The sequence below is a fragment of the Triturus cristatus genome, chromosome 5_1 (genome assembly GCF_964204655.1).
Source record: "Triturus cristatus chromosome 5_1, aTriCri1.1, whole genome shotgun sequence".
Classification (NCBI taxonomy): domain Eukaryota; kingdom Metazoa; phylum Chordata; class Amphibia; order Caudata; family Salamandridae; genus Triturus; species Triturus cristatus.
In genome coordinates, this window is record NC_140587.1 from 348,638,646 (window position 1) to 348,658,229 (window position 19,584).

Genomic DNA, 19,584 nt, shown 5'->3' on the forward strand with positions numbered 1-19,584 from the left:
GGATGAAAAGCTGGTAGAGGTATTGGTGCGAAGTATTGCATGGAAAACAAAGAGCCGACATGTGCTTTGTCCACACTGGACGATATCCCGGCTGTAATGCAACACATCCTATCACTAAATAGTGCACAGATATAAATTGCAATAATGTTTTTGTATGGAATCGATTTTAGACCCCTGTGAAACCATAATGAAACAAAAGGATCTAGAGATGACAGGGCCATGTCCAATATTGCTACCACAGTGGGAATGAATTCAGATCAGATTTCATTCAATTGCAACTACTCCAAACAATCCCAGGGTGGAAACAGAATTCTATATTTGCATAAACAGGGATCCGTTGGATCATTAGAGTAAGGACAGCTGACCACGAACTGAATCTCGAAAGAGAGCTGGTGTTTCATTTCTAATTAGCGCGTGTTTCATATAGTAAAAGGATTATTCTACTCAGGTGCAATAAATAACGTGTTGAAAGAAAGTCACAAAGGTTACGCTATGAAAATGAAAGAACTGAAACAATGTTCTCACACGCACAATGTATTCCTTCAGTTATGCAGTAAACTAATATGTTCATATGTATTTATTTTCTAGGTCATTCAGATTATGTTTGAAGAGTTTGACCTTGAAATAGGCTATGACACTTTAACAATTGGAGATGGAGGAGAAGTTGGTGACCCCAAAACAGTGCTGCAAGAGTAAGTCTAATATAATTCTTTGCTAATTAGTTCTTACATGGTCAACTGAAATGACCCAATGCTTGTTTTACCGTGGTATCATGGCTATCAAATTCAGCACATTCAAACACATGCTATGTATAAAGCATACAATAACCATTCAGTCGGTACAAGAGGCATGTGGGCTACAGTGGGGTTGCAATGTAGGTATTGTTACAATGGTCCAAACGAAGTAGGAAAAATGTAAATCCACCAGAGAGAAGCGTTGTCTGCAAGATATGCTTTGCAGTGATGGAAAAAAGTACTTGATAAAGTGAGCTGGAGAATTGTATGAACTATTATATGGTTAGATGCAATTTGGGAACCATATTCACCTGTGGTTCTAGTTAGTGGCACTATTTCACACTTTTTCATAGGTCATTATAAAATGGTTTTCCAGTTCGCCACACTTATGGATAATTCTCAATGTTGCAAAGTATAGAGAGAGGTTGTTGATCTCACTGGCCTGCCCGGCACCAGTCCATTAACAGTCAGGAATTGGGTTGCAGCACTGTAAGCCGAGGTATACAAAATCTATGTCAGAGTCATTTTGAGCTGAGATGTGAGCAACATGTCAAATTATATTTGCTCTTTAAGCTCTTATCTGCCTTAAGACTTCCTGTCATTTCATTTGCTTTGCTGACATCAGAAGAAATCATAGCTTTACACCCTCTAATTCCCGGCATTCCTTGTTCTTTGGTAGCATTGACAGCAAAAATATGTTCTTGCTAGCTCAGTAAAAAAAAAGAGAGAGAGAGAGAGAGAGAGAGAGAGAGAGAGAGTTATGGTGACCAAGGTTCAATTATAGAACTCAACATGCACTTACCATGGCAGAGTGAGTGTTAAACAAAGGTGAGCCTTAGTAATTATTACTATGTTTTCAATTGTTGGCTCAAATCAGGGGTCTATGTGTGCAATTTGAATGGTACATCAAAATCCCAGAATTTCACTGGGATCCCACCTCAAAGTCTGTCCTAAGGCGGTTGCATGGACGCAGTACTTGGGTTTCCTCTTTGTCATACGGCTCTGATTATTGCTGTCCTGGAGAGGGTTATGCCCATGTATTTATGTGTAAAGCCCCTGCTTTACATATGGTCTAATGTTTTCAATTTTCCCATTTGTTAGGCCTACCTTTCTTCTGAGACTTTCCAGCTCTCTCATAATGTCACATATCTCCTTATGCATCGCTCTCTTTATCATGTCTTGGTCAGGCAGTATTTAGGTGACCTTTCTAATAATGAGTGTTAGATGTCTGAGTGAGTCTGCAAAGACAGGTCAGTCTGAGGTGCCCATGACAAAGTGTTTTTGCAAAAAAAAGCTGTGCCAGCCTAAGTCAAAAATAATTGTGTGTGCTCAGTATTCGTCTTATTTTTCCACAGCCTGCTTCAGTTATGTTATGCAGGTGACCCAGGGATGAGATACTTGTCAGGTCTTGAGGGCTAGGCTAAGCTGGAATGCTAGAATATCAATAAAATATTCTAGCAAGTGAAGGGACTTTTCCCCCCGTCCAGCAGCGCCTTCTCACGATGGTGGTCTTATTGTTGCCTTCATAACATCAAGATTGGTACTAAATCTGCTCAAATGACAGCATAGACTATCCTTTTTTGTCTGCATTATTGTGTATAAAGAGCTTTTTTTCTGTGTTACACACGTTGACATACTTGTGGTCTGCTGGGTTATAAGTTCTGGAGATACGTGCATTAATGAGTGCACCCTGAACTTTTTGTTACTGTTATATTCTTTTGGAAATTTGGTCGTAATTGAGTACGCCTCCCCCTAGTCTTAAATTATTCACCAGTTGTTAGAAATGGGATTTCTGGTTGGCTAGGGCTTGCGCCAAAGCCAGGCAGAAACCACCACTCTAAGTCAGGGCTGGGGAGTTACACGCCAAAGATAGCCCCTGCTCACCCCCTTGGTAGCTTGGCACGAGCAGTCAGGATTATCCCGGAGGCAAGGTGTAAAGCGATTGCGCGCACACCAACACCCTAGGCCCACCACAAAAGGAACTCCACACAAGGATATATATAAAAATAGCCTTTGTATTATAATAAACACATTAGATGATAATCACATAATTTACACTGTGCTCCCTGGCACTGGCAGAATTTACAGGGGACTATTTACACAAGACAAGACCACATGGACCACTGTCCGAATTAGCACAAATCACCAATTGTAAATGTGGAACAAATAATAAATGTCGCGCACAACCAGTAACTACTGGTAACGTTAGGAACTTAGCATGAGATCCTGCAATGGAAAACAGTGAGGCATAAATCACTTTGCGCATAAACCTCCTTAGGCATAAAACTATATTATGCCCAAAACCTCACTAGCATCACATATCACGCCAAATGCATTACAGTAGGCATACAAGTGTAAAACACTTGGGAATTAAACTGACATAAAAACAGTGTGCCCCAATCGGGGGCACAACACACTGAATCTGGCCCCAGGCCAACTGGCCTCTCACAGGGGCTGAAATCATCTGGGCTGGCTGCTCATGCAGCAAAAGCAGAAGGCGCAAAAGATCAGGCCTAAACGGGGCAGCTGCCCACTAATTGCTGGGCAGCTGTGAACATGAGCCCTGGCACCAGCATGCCTCCTGAGCCCCTCTCTAGGACTCCGTCACTAATTTGTGCCACGTTGCAGCTGCCCTCTGCCAGGTGGGGCAGCTGGTGAAAAATGGCCCTGGTCCTTCACGGCCGTCAGGGGCCCTCTCTGGCACTCCTAAAATACTTGGTCCCCACGTTGCAGCAGCCCGCCACTGCGGCGCCGCTGGGAAGCCACAGGGAAAACAGGCACCACTGTGCCTGGGGGCCCCACTCGGGGGACTCTGGAAAACAAATGCCCCCAACGTTGGAGCCTCTCTGGGCTCTAGACTAATAATGCGCCCTTCGGTGGAGCCCCTCTGGGCTCTAAAAGAATAATGCCCCCGCTGGAGCGGCCCGCTATCAGACGGTGCCACCCAAGAACTCCACACACAGTGCCTTCACTGGCACTTAGAGCAGTTATCGGCTCCCTCCTCGGCGGGTGCTGAATGCAGGCCGGACCCCCTCGGAGCCCTCACTCACCGGTGCTGGGGGTGAAGGCTCCTCTTCACCCGGTCCCGCTTCACCCGGGCCCTCTCCCAGGGTCCCGGGACTTCTGCAGGCACGCGGGGCTCTCCTCCGGTCACGAGGGCCCCGCGCAGGCAGGCGCTGTCCTTTCTCCGCCACTTCACCTGGGCCACCTCCTGGGACCCGGGACTTTCTCCCTCGAGCGCGTGGAGGCGGGGTAGGCTCCCGTCCTCCTCCGTACGACCCGGCGCGGGTTAGGCTCCCGCCCGGGTTTTCGATGATCTCCTACTCCCCTGGCCTCTTCCGCTTCCGTCCACCGGCCCCGCCCACAACCAGGCGGGCCAGGGATCGTGGCGGCAGGGGGGTCTTCTTTTGGTGGCAACGAGGGTTAGGCTCCCTCTAATTAAAGATACAAAAGCGTTAATTACGGGCGAAGTCGCCAGGTGGGCACCCGCGCAAAAAAATAATTAAATAGGCGGCTCCCACGTAGTACACCGGCAATTGCGGGGAGGGCACCCGCCCTTGAATTGAAGGCAAATCCTACGGCGGCAATAACGCGGGTGGGCACCTGCTCGGTCTTACAGTACTGTGGGGGGAATCCCACACGGTGCAGCTTCGTGCTGCAAGCACCCACCATCCTCCACAGCGCTTCCTTGGACTGCAACCAATAAAGCGTTTCTCCCAAAATAAGGCAAGTAAAGCGCTCTTCCAGGTGCTAGGTTTGAGAGTCCCCTAAAGTCCAGGGAAAATCTTTCAGGAGGCAGGGGGCAAGGGCTGGGTCCAGGGGCCAGCTCACAGGTCCCTCCAGGCAGGGAGGCAGTCCCCAGTGGCGGTCTCTCCTGGCGCCCAGCAGCAGCAGCAGGCCCCCCTCCAGTTAGGTTCAGAAGAAGAGAACACTTTACATGGGGTCACAACCCCTTTTTATACACAAAATCCTTTGTCTCAGGCTGCAGGGTTAAGGAAAACCAGATGCAACTGGTTTTGGAGCACTCTGTTGTGCTCAGCCCCTCTCCCCATTCACTGGACAGGCTAGGGACATCAGTCGCACCACAGGGGGCGAGGCCAGCATTGTGTAGGGAAAACCCAGCCCTATTCAGGTCCCAGGTGTACTCCTCCCTACCATCAGCATGTAGATCTCTCCACCCACCACCGGGGCAGACCCATCCTGACTCCTGGAGCCAGGCACACCAGCCAATCACCAGCCAGACAGTCACTTCACATTTATTCCACAGATGTGCCAGCTTCTAGAAGTGGCACTTCTACACTAGACACACTAACGCCGCACACATCATCGTGCAGCATTCAATCTCACGAGTTTGCACATACCAAACTCGACCCTGCACTCCCCACGCATCAGGAACTACCATGGACACACACATTCCCCATGCATTCCTATGGGAGGGCAGGTCAGTCTCATTCAATGTAACACAGAGCGCACGCACTTTACACTGGGACACAGTGTTAAAGCGCCTATAGGCCTAAAACCACTTACACGACATAGGGAAAGGCTTGGATAATTGCAAAAAGTTTAGGGGTGAACCTGCCAGAAGGGCCAAGTCCAACACAACCCCCTTCCAGCCAAAACGCAGGGGAGACCAATCACCACCGTGATGGGCTTCCCTGCTTTGGGCGATAGAACACGGACGCGGGCCCGCAACGGCAGGGACACCCTCCGGTTCTACACCACTCTGAACCCACATGGTTCCCTCCGTAAAAGCTCTGCGGACCAACTGGGCTACCCCACTGGTACTCCTCAGCTGTCTGCGGCAAGGACCAGGCCCTAGGCCATCCAGATGCCCCTGGTCCTTGCCTATTCACTGAGTGGGGGGTAGTAACCCCTGGCACATAGTAACCATTCTCCACTCTACCCCTCATCAGGGCAGTTCTAAACTGCCACTGATCCTCCAGCCTAGGGTCTGTACCCTCACGCTGACCACCAGTCACGGGCGAGGCTCTCCTCCCCCTACCTCTTCTTCTAGGGTTTTGTCCTCTCTTCCTCTGAGAGGCGACCTCGTAACACAATTCACCCACCAGCTCAGGACCTCTCCCTGAGAACTGGTCTCCCAACCTAGGGTTTAACCCCTCAGGTTGTACCGGGGTCAGAGGCGAGGACGCCCTCCCTCTGCACCCCCTTCCAGAGTCCAGCACCCTCCCAACTGGAGTGGTGCCCCTAGCAGCTACATCGGTCAGGACACTGCTTACAGTCGTCCTTCCCTCCAGGTCAGGCTGATCCTGAACCTGGCCTCCCAACCATGGGTCTAAACCATTTGGCTGAGTACTTGCCTGGCACTCCAGGACTTCTGGGGACTTACATACCATCCCCCCGAGGGTAACATATGCCTCATATGTTGCATGACAGTCTGCCTGGCGCAGATCTCCCGTCCCCTGTCCTCCTGACAGTGCGCGAAGATCCCCCAGGACATACGTGTGGTCACCATGGTCACCTTTAGGAGACTCAGCCCTCCCGGCTGGTCCCTGACCCACTGGCTCCTCCACTGGGGAACACAGCCCCATGCCCCCCCTCTCGCTGGACTTCTGCACCCTCCCTACTGGAGCGGCACTGCCAGACACCAGAACCACTGGAGCTCTACTTACAGATGCTCCAGGTTCTCCATACACTAGGTGATCCTCCTCAAATGGACTAACAGGACAGCCTAGGCCCCCAACCTGGTGTTCCCTGAAGAAACCATCCAGGCTCTGAGACTGGGTTTCGGGCATCTGGGGACTCAAAGTCACACACTCACTCTTACTCCACTGAGATAGGTCGTGAGCCCCTACACCCCTCTCACTACTCTGGGACCTAGCTGGGCTACTCTGAACCTCTTCCCCAATATAGGACGGGAAGATACCTGAGCCACTACTTTTGGATTCGCTTGCCCAAGCCTCCTCAGAACTTCAGGCACTTTCCCAGCGGTCCGCTTCTATTGGAAGGACCCAAGGACAAAAGGAGTCATACCTCAACAAGTGTTGGCGCAACCCGGGATAACAACTACCGAGCATCTGCTCTTTGCTAATCATATTGACCGCTCCATCCAAATCCTGTTCCGGGTTAACCGCCAGCCACACCATCAGTGCATCATGACAATCATCCACAAAATACCCCCACGACTGGTGAGACAGCTGCTTCTTACTGTCCCTGAACTTCAACCTGTACTCCTCCTCTCGGGAACAAGGTACCATACTCGGGGAACTGGGAATGGGACGTCCTGCACTGGACTCTATATCGCTGCCAACACTGGACTCTACCCTCCCTGGGGAATCCAGACAACTACAACTGCGCTCAGGGGACAACTTACCCTCCAGAGCTAGTTTCTCTCTGGCAAAGGCCCTCTCTGCCTCTGCCATGCTCTCCTGCGCTAAGACCCTCTCGGTCTCAAACTTTTTCTCCTCCATGCCCAGCTGCGCCATCTCCTTGGAATGCTCTAACCTGAGCTTCTCCACAGCCAGCTGATGCTCCCTTTCTTCCCTCCTATCTACCCACTCCTCTGGGGACAGGGAAAGGGATGGGGCACTGCCCCGACACTGGACCCAGCAAGGGACTCCCTATCCATGGGGTCCTCACTAACTACTGGCGTCCCTGTCCTGTCACTTTCTTCCTCCTCTTCAGACTCCTCAGGGCTCCCCTCAGACCCACCACCCTCTTGGCGTGTGGCCCGGGCCCTCTCCTCCTCACTGCGCTCACGTTCCCATTCATCCTTTTGCCATTTGATCAGGTTCTCCCTAAGTTTTGACTGGGAGTCTGACACACTCACTGCTATGTCTCTCTCCTCACAAAAGTCAACCAACTCATATATACTGTATCCAAACAGACCACAGAAATTAAAAGCAGACTCCATTTTGGCAGGACGCTCAGGGACACGTGCAACACAAGGGACCTAGGTGTCTGAGCTGAAGCGAGAGTACACAATTAAAAAATTACACTTTTTAGGAGAAAAAATAAAAATAAACCTCAGAACAATAATCCCCAAACACGTGATTATCTAAAATGCAGAGTTTTGTAGTCCAGCCATTCGTCGCTGTGGTACTGCGCAAACGCAAGTCCTAATACCACTGCTGCCACCAATGTTAGAAATGGGATTTCTGGTTGGCTAGGGCTTGCGCCAAAGCCAGGCAGAAACCACCACTCTAAGTCAGGGCTGGGGAGTTACACGCCAAAGATAACCCCTGCTCACCCCCTTGGTAGCTTGGCACGAGCAGTCAGGCTTATCCCGGAGGCAATGTGTAAAGCGTTGGCGCGCGCACAAAGCAACAACACCCTAGGCCCACCACAAAAGGAACTCCACACAAGGATATATATAAAAATAGACTTTGTATTATAATAAACACATTAGATGATAATCACATAATTTCCACCACCAGTGCTTGGGAGGGGAGCAGCAGCACCATGTCTTAGTAGGTCCAGCGCTGTCCGGCTCACCCCTCTTGTGAAAAACAGTGCAGCTACTCTGCTTGCCCTGCTGATTTGTATGACATGTTACTAAACCTGCCTCTAGTGTCAGAAGACACAGAGCGAGCATTCAGTGATGGGATCATCAGCAGCCATCGCACTAGGACTAAATTGACTACATGTGGTTCAGGAAGGCTTTGAAAACCTGGCTGTTCTCCCTAGCTTATAACTATTTGTTCCTCCCTATGCTCTCATTCTTTTTTCTGCTTAAACCTACTAGCGCCAAGAGACCTGTTGGTGAATGTGCACTTACATAAGTTCGTAAATAACATAACAAGGGGATTTAGGTGCATTCGCTGGAACCAGACACTGTATGGGGAATCATAAGTGCGAAATAAGGGAGACAGGACAGTCTTTTTCAGAAGGCAGAAGTAGGACCTGGTATCACACCGGACAGTGCTTAATTTGTAAAATAATAAGTGCCAGGGCCCAAACTCTTCCTCAGAAGCCTGCTGCTCCTCTATTGAATGTTGGTGTGCCACATACCAAGGGTGATTGTCTTGAGTTCACCTCATGCCTCTTTCATCCACATGAATACTCTACCTACCATTTCATATCAGTCTTGCACTTTCTTTTTTCATAACTCTTTTCTACCTTTTTCACTGCCTTTGCATCTTTCCCTTCCTTTCTTTCCCTTTTTGCTTCCTTTCCCTTTTTGCTTTCTTTCTGTCTCTTGTTCTAAGACAAAGGTTGCTGGTGAAAAATAGTGTCAGCGGGCACCAATTGCAACCACCAGCTTAAATTAACCACTGCCACTGGGAATACTCCTTCTTCACTCAAGACTTGACTTGGGAGTAATTTTAATTATGCCAGACGTAGTTTCCTATGTCTGTGTTACTCTTTGGCGTGGAATTACCAATAATTATGCAAGTATGCCTGCGCCAGTAATTCAAAGTAATTTGGGGGAAAATAAACACAGAAAGAAATTATTTTTGAGAGTGGCTGCTTGCCCTGCTGTTGTCTTATTTTGCATTTAGGGCTATTTTTAGCGCAAAATGCATCCCCTGGTTCATTTTGGATATGAGTATGCCTTTTTGCACTAAACAAATAGTGAAAATTGCTAAATTATTCTTCATGCATGATTACACAGAATCTCATATAATTTTGCAGTAATTCTGCATAATTACTCTACAGCAAATGACGTGAGTTATGCCCACCCCCAATCAAGACGAAGAAGAATGTCGAGGGCACTGAAAGTGTAGTAGGAAGGCTCCAGTGCTGTACACTTGCATCCAAGGGCGCATCTGGTGGGGATATTTCCTAAAAATTCACAGGGCGACAGGTTGCGCACCTTTCAGGTACCCATCTTAGACGAGGCCTCATATTATAACAAGGTGAGAGCGGCCCTGTAGGAACGATAACTCAGTCTTAAACAAGCAGCAGTATCTTATAAAAACATATGCTAACAAAACATATTATCATAGATACAAGGAAAAAAAATGATGATTCCACTCTGGCACAAGGGAGACAAAAAACAGAGTAACTGGGCAGAAGCTGTTATCCCTCTCCCACTGTCTTACCACGCCATTAATGTAAGCTTCCTGTGCCTGAGTGCTTACATCCTTCAAGGGGCCGTTGTGACACCCTGTCACAGCAAATGTGATATGCAAAGCAGATGTGATGCTTGGAGCCCTCTTGGAGTTCTCCTTTCCTGTGCTTTCAAGGTCAGGGAGGTTGGGAACGGCCAGGTGAAGCCCATATTTCAGACAAATGTTAGAGATAGTACATTGTCAGTAAAAAATAGATGCATTATGCATATCACTCCATCTGCCTCAAGGCGTACATTATTTTTCTGTAACTATTTTTACAATGAAAACACAGCAAACACACATGCGACAAGCAGCATAATCCAAAATATGTTTGCCGTCTTGAAAAGAGAGGAGTTCTGTAAACAGTCTGCGGCGGCGCTCCGAATCTCCGTTAGTTTATCCCTCTCTTGCACGTGCCAGTGTGTGCAACGGGTGTCCTGGGAATACGGAGATGTGATAGCATCACTGGGGAGGAAGACGCCGCACTTTATATTACGATTGTATTTTTGCAATGATTGCTTGTATGAAGGAAGATTGAAAACAGTTCATCAGATTTGAGGAGACCACATAATAGAGCGGGAAATCAAATGCGTTGTTTCCCTCTCGTTCATGAAAAATGCATAGGTGTGATTCAGCTGTCCCTTTTGGTGTCAGAAAATGCCCCAGAGTTTTTATATTCGTTGCACACTAAAAACATGTTGTGGCTGCCTCTCGGCGGTATTTGACTGTATTTTCTTCTGAACCCCGCAGGCTGACAGGAAGCTTCGTGCCGGATCTAATCGTGAGCCTGAGCAGTCAGATGTGGTTACATCTGCAGACTGACGAGAGCCTGGGCTCGATGGGGTTCAAAGTCAGCTACAAAGGTAAGCGCCACCAGTGGCGGCAGGTCAAGCGTCTTGTGAGATTGGGAGCTGGGAGTGTCTAATCAGCCGAGGGAACTTGAGGCCCTGTCAGGGAGTGCGCCTCTCATTATGCACCGAAGAGGAAGTGTTTAGAAGGTAATGACAGCGCGAGGCGCCCTCGAGCACTGGAAGTCGTCTTTCGATGACATGAGGTGAAGTGTTCTAGAACAATCGCTGGCAGCCTTCGACGCGCCGTAGTTCTGTGGCGATGAATGGGGCTTCCGGCTAGAGCAGTTCGGGATAAACAAGTAGTGGGTGTATTGTGTTATCAATATACTGTCATATTATTGTTATTAAACTAGCGAGGGCCAGAGGCGTAACTCAGGCCCCTGCGGCGGGGGTGGAGGGGCGAGGAGGCTCCCAACCCTTCAGAGGACCTACAGCCCCCCAGGGAGCCCCTTATTCAGCCGAAATCCAATGAATGTCTATGAGATATGGTAGACTCAAAGGACCCTCTTCGTGTTATGCTGGGGGCATCACTTTGTGTTATGCCACAGTCAACAGCTCTGCGCATACTGCAGACGTGGTCATTAAGGGAGTGTCACTTAGGGGCATATTATCAAGAAAGGGCGTTAAAATTATCACTGCTTTAGCGGCAGAAAAATGCCGCTAAAGCGGCGATAATGGGCATGAATAATATGCCCTTGAGAGTTCCAATAGAAGCCCATGTTCTGGTGTCAACCTGGGCTTCTATTGGAATTCTCTAGTGCATATTATCAAGCCCATTATCGCCGCTTTAGCTGCAGTTTTCTGCTGCTAAAGCAGCGATAATTTTAACGCCGTGCTTGATCATATGCCCCATAGTTCGTCATTGTTAGGTTTAATACACCCAATTTGCTTGGAGTCAGAGCAATTTTAACACAGTACTGATTAATCATTTAAATAGTGGGCGGGGAGAGGGAGGTGAAGACAGAAAAAAAGAAAGGAAAAAATGTACCGGACGATTGCCCGCAGCTGTTTTGCTCTGTCTCGCTGCAGCACAGGCTCCCAGAGTCCCTTGCAGCCACTCCTGAAGCTGCTCTCATGTTTGAAAGCAGCGTCAGGATTGGCCTGAGCACTGAGAATTTGCTCTCCCAGTAGGACTGGGAGCCTGCGCATTACTGGCTCTAACCCGGCAAGGCAGCTGGGTTGGAGACAGCTCAGTGCGCATGTGTGTTAGGCCGGCCTGAGACGGCCAGCTAAACACACATGTGCACCGATACCAGTGCCCTACTACCTCTCCTGATTGCCCCCACGATAGCCCCACCCCCAAGACTAGAACTTGAAAAATAAAATTATAATTTTCCTGGTTTATCATCGTTTGAGGCTTCAAGTTTTGAGGCTGGTGGGGGGAGGCAACGCTCCTCCGCCTTAGCAGACGAGCCGCTACTGGCGCTGTGGTTTAAGATGATTAATATCCATGAGGAAGAGGGTAGCTCATGTTGTCTGCTGGTAGTTGATTGAAAGATATAAGCGCAAGCAATTAAATCATTCATTGTTAACATTTTTTTTATTGGGTTTTATGATGAACTAATGCTGTTAAGCATTGCAAGTCAATTCAATAAGCATCGCTCTACAGTGAACACTCTACAATAGGCAAACATGTTAATAAATATAAAGTTGCATTCTCATTCATTTGGAAACATAATCCTATATAATTTGCCTACTTTTTAATTAGAAAATGAATTTTCTTTTTGTAATTTATTACATGGCCCAAGATATGGTGGCCTTCTCGAGATGGTGGGGTTCACACTGTGTGTCTCATCACCATGGAAGTGGCATCATGGGCTATGTGCCTGGCTGCCGTTATCTCTCTGCAGCACAAATGGCTCTGAAGGTGTCCTCTCCTCTGAAGAGACTGGAGTGCTGTAGTTGCAGGGCGCGTGTATCCATCCAACGTTTGACTTTCTCAAATCCAACAATTCACCAACCCACCTGACCATTCACACTAGCTTGTCAGTCAATGATAGAGTAGTTTCACTTGCAAAATAGTGATAGTTGTTTTCTTGCCAATGTTTTCTTCTTAAGATAGCTTTCCTCAAATTGGGTTTAATGTGGTTATTTAGAGACATTTTTGATAATCATGGCTTCTACTGCCTGGCAAAAAGGTGGTCTATAATTACCAATAGCCAATTATTTGAAGAGAGACAGCTGGAGAGACAGCTATGATGTGCCCGCATTAAAAACTGAGGTGTGAGTATTTTCGTGATTACAAAATTTGAGCATCTCTTAATCACTCAGCTTGGAGGAATGTCTAATGGTGAGAAGGAAGTAGGACACGCAATGTTTGAGAAGCAATATCTATGCAAATCTAGAAAAAGAAGATTCAATCCATATGGCCTACTTGCATTCCTTAGCGCTACAAATGGTGACTATTAAGCAACGTTGACTTCCGCATTATCTTGGACAGGAAAAATTATCACTCAAATTCTGATTTCTGATTGATAGTGGGGAACCTCATTTGAAACCCTCACTAGATTTATTGACTATACCCCTGGGAACAGAGCCCTGTATTTTTCAGCCCAATTCCTGATGTCCTGTTGTGGAATTCACTTGCCATTCAGTTGTAACCCCAAGTGGTAGAATTAGCGAGGTTAAAATACACCTGTATCCTTTACAGTCACTCATCTGAGATCTGCATATTTTGTCTATGAATTGCCATTTTCTGTACTGTGTAGTCTGCATTCTGTTATTTATGAAAAAAATGAAACCATATTTTACAAAACCAAATTGGGGTGCTTTTCGGCATCATGATGTTTTTAATCCAAATACAACAACCTTAAAGACGTTGTAAATATTGTGTTATTCGGTAAAGAAGGAAACCTAAACATATTAATAGAGTAGTTTTGAAAGTGTCTTCAAACTAATCTTTTTACTAATCTTTTCTACTGTCCTAGGCATTGGGATGGTCACAATGGCGGACACATTTATTTCTAAATTCATTTCCCCCAAAAACGTTCTAATTAATAGTTCAAACACTCCCATTTATAAAACCACACAGACGGTGTTTCTGAACGCAAAGGCAGAGGCAGTTTTCAGCCGCGTGATTTGTATTTACATGTCATTTATATTCTCAAAAGATTTGCAGACTTTCAGAAAAATCCCAGTAGTAAAACAATATTTCACTTTGCCTAAGAACTTCGCAGCAAAATACTTGCGCACAAAAAGAATGCATTTGAGGAAATCAATACACTTCAAATTGTGGCACAATGAGCAATACAACTTGCTGAGCAAGGTTTAAAATCTACTGTTTTATTCTTCTCAGTTTATTACAAACATCATCAACGTCTAACATATCAGAAATAGATCAAAAACTGTAAATATTGAGCTTTTAAAGAAATGTAAAGCAAGCTACATTTTGAAACAATATGAAAGCTACATTGCAACGTTTCTTAAAACAAAAGTTGTAAAAGATGCAAACGAATGTTTTGCATGCATGGTTTGTTTCAGCCTGGAGCAGTCTGGTCCAGGCTTTAGAGCACAGTGCTACATTTATGTCTATTCTGAAACACAGTTGTTGGTGATGCTTCGTGTGTGGCTGCGCTTGATATTGTGGACCTTTACTGATGTCTAGCCACTGGTCGCTTTCTGTAAATCGCATGGGGAACATTGCTTCTTGTGTCAGTTTCCACAAACTGTGTCTCCTGAGACCGAGTCTCCTAGGAGAGAGAGACATACAGTTGGAATTGGCATCAAGCAAACGGGGGAATATTGAAGCTCCAGATAGGCCAATAGCCAGGATCTACAGCATTACACTTATACATGCAAACACTATCAGTATTTGCATCTTGTGTCCCTAGGCCAGGGGTGGCAGTCGCGACGATCCATATCCATGGAGAGACATTTAGGATAACCTCCGAATATGTAAATTAGTTCCACTAAGTTTCATTGTATGCAAATCTATTTAATATGAATATCAAACACGAATCTGGCTCTCCTGGGCCTACAGTGGGTGCAATTGGAGATGGACAACTGAGCAGCCCATCCGTAGGACCTGGTGGGGCCACATACACTGCGCCCAACTGCTCAGTGCCAGTTGAGGGGGTGACTTATTCAGCCTGCACAACACATGGCCAGTGCTGGTGAGGTCCAATACCGGGGGGGGAGGGGGGGGGGGGGTGATATTTACCAGCTCCAATACGGAGTGCAACTGCTGGCATCAAGTTTCACTTTTTTGCATTCAATCCCAGGGTAAAGGTTTTCTTTTGACCATGGATGACAACAATAGTTCATTTTCTTTGGAAACGACTTGGATCATCAGATCACCCTGCCAAATAATTTTGGGTAAACAACCTCTAACATTTAGCCATTAATTGTGTGCAACATCTTTAAAATAATACTTTGAGCTGTGTGTACTTATAGTCAAATCTAAAAATGTATTTTCTCATAAATGATGCTGCCAAAGGAGCTGAATTCTTGCTTCAAGGTCCTCGAGGTGAATCTTTTTTTTTTTGGAAGGCTGTGTTGGCCATTAAAGGGTAATGCCACTGAAGCCTTTGGCAAAGCACTTATCATTGGGGATGATAGATATGCCATGGTGGAGAAGTGTGGCTCAATGGTTAAAGCGGCAGACCCTGATGCAGAGGTCTGTCCCGGACCAGGGTTCAATTCCCGCCTTGGTGGGTCTTGGGCTCAATTTACCCGGACCTGATAATTCTCGCCTCGTGCCTATTCTAATCATGGGTCACACTCTGCAACTCTGGGCAATAGCTTGCTTAATCTCCACAACGGCCCCAACAGTGCTAGGATGCCTGGCTTCACCTTGGGGGTGCCCAGGAGTGGGCACTTCACAGGGAAAAGACCAGGAAGGGTTCCACAGTGGTATGTGCACAGTGCCTGAGAGACCCTTTCGAGTGTGTGCGGAGCGCTATATAAATGCACTACATTTACATTCATGGTACAGTGCTATATGATGCCATTGAATTCAATGGAGGCGACCCATTATTGGAGGGTGATGAAGGTTTGCAAGAAAATAATGCTATTGCATTAACTCTGTGTTTAAGATTATGAGATGCTTGTAAAGTCAATTGTAAGGAATCATTCACTGTTAGAAGTTTGATTTTGAAGTATGATATAATTGAAGTCAATCTATGCAAATCATTGTTTGTAAAATAATATGAAAGTTAAACATCCCAGAAGTTGAATCATTGCAGGGAGGGTGCTGCTGGTGTTTGTAGGTTGATGTCAATAGAGTCAGCTATTGATTAGACTGAAACCTGGTGTTCGATTGTGTTGAAGTCAGTGGATATGCACCATATGGGAAGTCAGTGGATTAGCACCATATGGGTAATGGTAAATGCATCTTTGTCTGAGACAAATATCATTGAGTTCATTATAGCTGAACTATTGTTAAAATGGTCATGAAGACATTTGAACCCCTTGAGGGGCTGGAGATGTAAACATTGCCTAGAGGAATATGTTGGCCCATTAGAGGTTAATACCACTGAAGCCAACGAGGTTAAAACATTGTTTATATATTGATGCCAATGCCATTGGCTTGTATGGGAGCAGGTCTGGGATAGAAGATGTTTCTGTAAGGGAAGAAACAGTCTTTTCATGGGTGAGCTTGAATGGAACTAGGGTGTATCAATCCATTTATGGGAGCCAATGGGTCCAAGTATCAAGATGCAGTTCAGTTTGAGGTATGGACTGTCTAACAATTGCTTCCTGTAAATGTCCCAAAATTTGAGGGCAAGTTCAATGATTTATTTATAAGCTTTGTATTTAAGACAGCTATAGCTCTTATGGTTTTACATGATTCCATTGAACTTTTCTGTAATTCTGAGAGTTGCCAGGAGATTGATTGGCAGAAACTCTTACAGACTCATGCGTGAGGTAAGGTCTACCACCAACCCTCAAATGAAAAGTCCATCTCTCAAAAAAAATGAAACTATGAAACTACAGTTATGCTTAGAAATGCAACACTGAGAGTTCAAATGCCCCAATGATTGGAACCAGATGCCACACCTGTCTGTCAATGAAACTAAGATATTCCACATGCCTCCTGTTAGAAATGGAGGTCTCTAATTGGCAGTGATTTGCACCCTGTCCAAGTAGGGACTCTTCCGTCTAATCAGAGTAAGGAAGTTATGCACCCAAGATAACCCCTGCTCATCCCCTTGGTAGCTTGGCACGAGCAGTCAGGCTTATCTCAGAGGCAATGTGTAAAGTATTTGCACATAAACATACAGTAACACATTCAAAAGACTACCTCCAGAGGAGGTGATGCATCGGTTCCTAACTGCTACACAGGGGAGGTGATGCGTTGGTTCTTTACTGTGAGAGAAGGTGATGCGTCGGTTTCCCGGGCATGCACCCTTGGTTCCTTACTGAAGCCCAGCATTTATGTAGACTTGGTGCGCAGGTGCGATGCGTGGAAAATCCAGATGCACTGGGTTCGATGCGACGTAGATGAAACAGGTTCTCCCAATTTTGAGCAGGGGATGCAGAGAAACTTCAGCCACACAGAAGGGCCTGCACTGGAGTCAAAGTGGGTGTCTCGGACATCGAGGACATGGTGCTCGGGACTTAGGCTGTGCTGATTTTCAGGCCGCTCAGCAGGCGCTGCATCGATTCTTCAGCGGATCCACAGTGATTTGTTGGTTTTTCAATCACACAGCCAGTTTGTGGCAGGAAAAAAGGCTCTGAAGACCTGTGCATGGATTTTCCTCTTCTTTCTGCCGCAAAACCACCTCCAACAGCCCAGAACTGGAATTGGCACCATTTGGCAGGTCAGAACTCCCAGCAGAGGACTGCAGGGGCTGTCTTCGATGGCCCTGAGACTTCCAACAGGAGGCAAACATACACAAGCCCTTGGCGAACCTTGAGAAGGAGGATACACAAGCAAATACACTGCTTGTACTTTTCCAAGATGGAAGCAACAAGCAGCAGGCCAGCACAAAACAGAAACAAGCTGAGTGGCAATTCCCCTCCTACTGCTTCTCCAGCTCTTCATTTTGGCAGAATCCCCTCTTAGTCCAGAAGTGTTCTAAATATGTGGGGACACAGGTCAAATACTTATACTCCTTTCTGCCTTTGAAAGAGGCCTACTTCAAAAGATAGTCTTTGTGCTGCAGAGATCCTGCCTTGCCCTTACCTGGCTCCAGACATACTACATGGAGGTGGAGACAGCATAATGTGAGGATAGGCACAGCCCTATTCAGGTGTCAGTGACAACTCCTCCCACCACTATAGCTCAGGAAGACCCATCAGCCTGGTGATGGGCAATCGGATTATGTATGGCACACCTCAGCTCCCTCTGTGTGACTGGGTAGAATAATTGCACAAACATGCCCACTGTCAGTCTGAACCAGACGTAGATTCCACAGGCAGAGGCATAGGATGCTAAAGCACTGGGGTGAATGTATGACATTGTTCTGCATTCTGTTCATTAACTGTTGTTTTTGCACTTTTTTAAAAGTGGCATTTTCAAATACAGAATTTAAAAATCAAGTCATTAAAATATGTATTTCTATATTCTGAGTTCAGGGACCCCAAACTCCAAATCTCTAATTCTTTCCAATTGAAATTATACTTGTAAGATGTTACAAGGCAGCTCCAATGGTAATTTATGGGCAAGATAGTCCTTGCAATAGTGAAAAATGACATTTGCCGTATTTCACCATCAGGACATGCAAAACACACCAGTCCCTGTATTAAAAGAGATGGTTTGGGGCTAGCAAGTGCGTGGAGGCACTTGCCAGGTCGACATGGCAGTTTAAAAACTGCATTTACAAACAATGCAATGGCAGGCCTGAAACAGGTTTACAGGCTACTCCTGTGGGTGGCACAACCAGTGCTGCAGGCCCACTGGTAGCATTCGGCTAACAGGCCCTGGTCACACACACTGCACTTTACTAGGGACTTGCCAGTAAATCAAAAATGCCAATCATGGATAACCAATCTTAATAAGAATTTGCAAAGGGAGCACGTGCACTTTAGCACTGATCAGCAGTGGTAAAGTGCCCAGAGTACAAATTCCAGCAAAAACAAAGTCCAACATGCAGTAAAAAATACATGAGGCAGAAGCAAAAAGACTGGGGAAACTACGCCAAAGATGTCAGGTCTGACATCTCCTTGCTGAACAGCATAAACCACAAGATTTGGTAGCCCCTTTATGACTGCAGGGATAATAACCCTTGTGTTTCCTCTGTTTGTACTGCCTTTTCTGGCACAACTTTCCTCTGACACATTAGCATAGCTAAGTGCTTCTAATCCCAGTCCAGCAAAGTAATAATTTTAGTGAGTTAAATCCTTACTGGGTGATATTTGAAATGTAATGCTCTTTGCTTCTTAAATCTGATTTCAGTGTGATGTGTTTCAAGAAAAACTTAAATATGAACATATTAAGAGCGCCTGAAGGAAAAAAAATCAAGAGGTTTTCAAACGAGGAGGGGGGTGTCTTTCTTCAGTTGTATGTAGGTCCAAGCAATTCAAATAGAAGGCTGTCACTAATGACATGAGTGATGAATACAGTGAAAAACAGAGGCCCTGTCCATAAGTATCCTAAAAGGTATGTGTTCTTGGATGGTGTTCACATTTTATCTTAGTCTGTTTTGTGGTTTCATTTGTGATCTTTTCAACACAAATACAGTGTGGTGTCCATGTTGGCTGTCTTTGTCTCCATGTAAGCAACGCTCAGAAGTGCTCGACATATGTGTTGACAGCAATATCCTGGGTGTGGAAGGGCTGCATAATTCTATCCCAAGCTTGTGCCGGGTACTTACTGGCTTTGTGATTGTGGAACGCTTTTGAAGCCCAAAACCATTGGCAGAAACGTGGGCCGAGAAACAAAACGGGATATATACTAACAGAGGAGACAGCTTTTCTTTGAGTAGTGTGTGTTTGAGTAAAAACCCTCTGCTGAACCCTTTCAGGGGCACGCAGCATTGCAAATGCCGCGTGCATCTCAAAGGGAAATGCTGCACGTGCTTTCCCGACACAGCTGCATGAATGTGT

General features: G+C 46.3%; 1 protein-coding gene across 1 annotated transcript in view; it reads left to right on the plus strand.

Annotated features, from left to right (window-relative positions):
• Positions 1 to 19,584, plus strand: part of CSMD3 (CUB and Sushi multiple domains 3) — a 2,836,509-nt gene that overhangs the window by 1,379,673 nt on the left and 1,437,252 nt on the right. The window contains exons 11-12 of the mRNA XM_085605076.1: positions 589 to 692; positions 10,496 to 10,608. Coding sequence (XP_085461202.1) covers positions 589 to 692; positions 10,496 to 10,608 — 217 coding nt within the window. The remainder of the gene's footprint in view (positions 1 to 588; positions 693 to 10,495; positions 10,609 to 19,584) is intronic.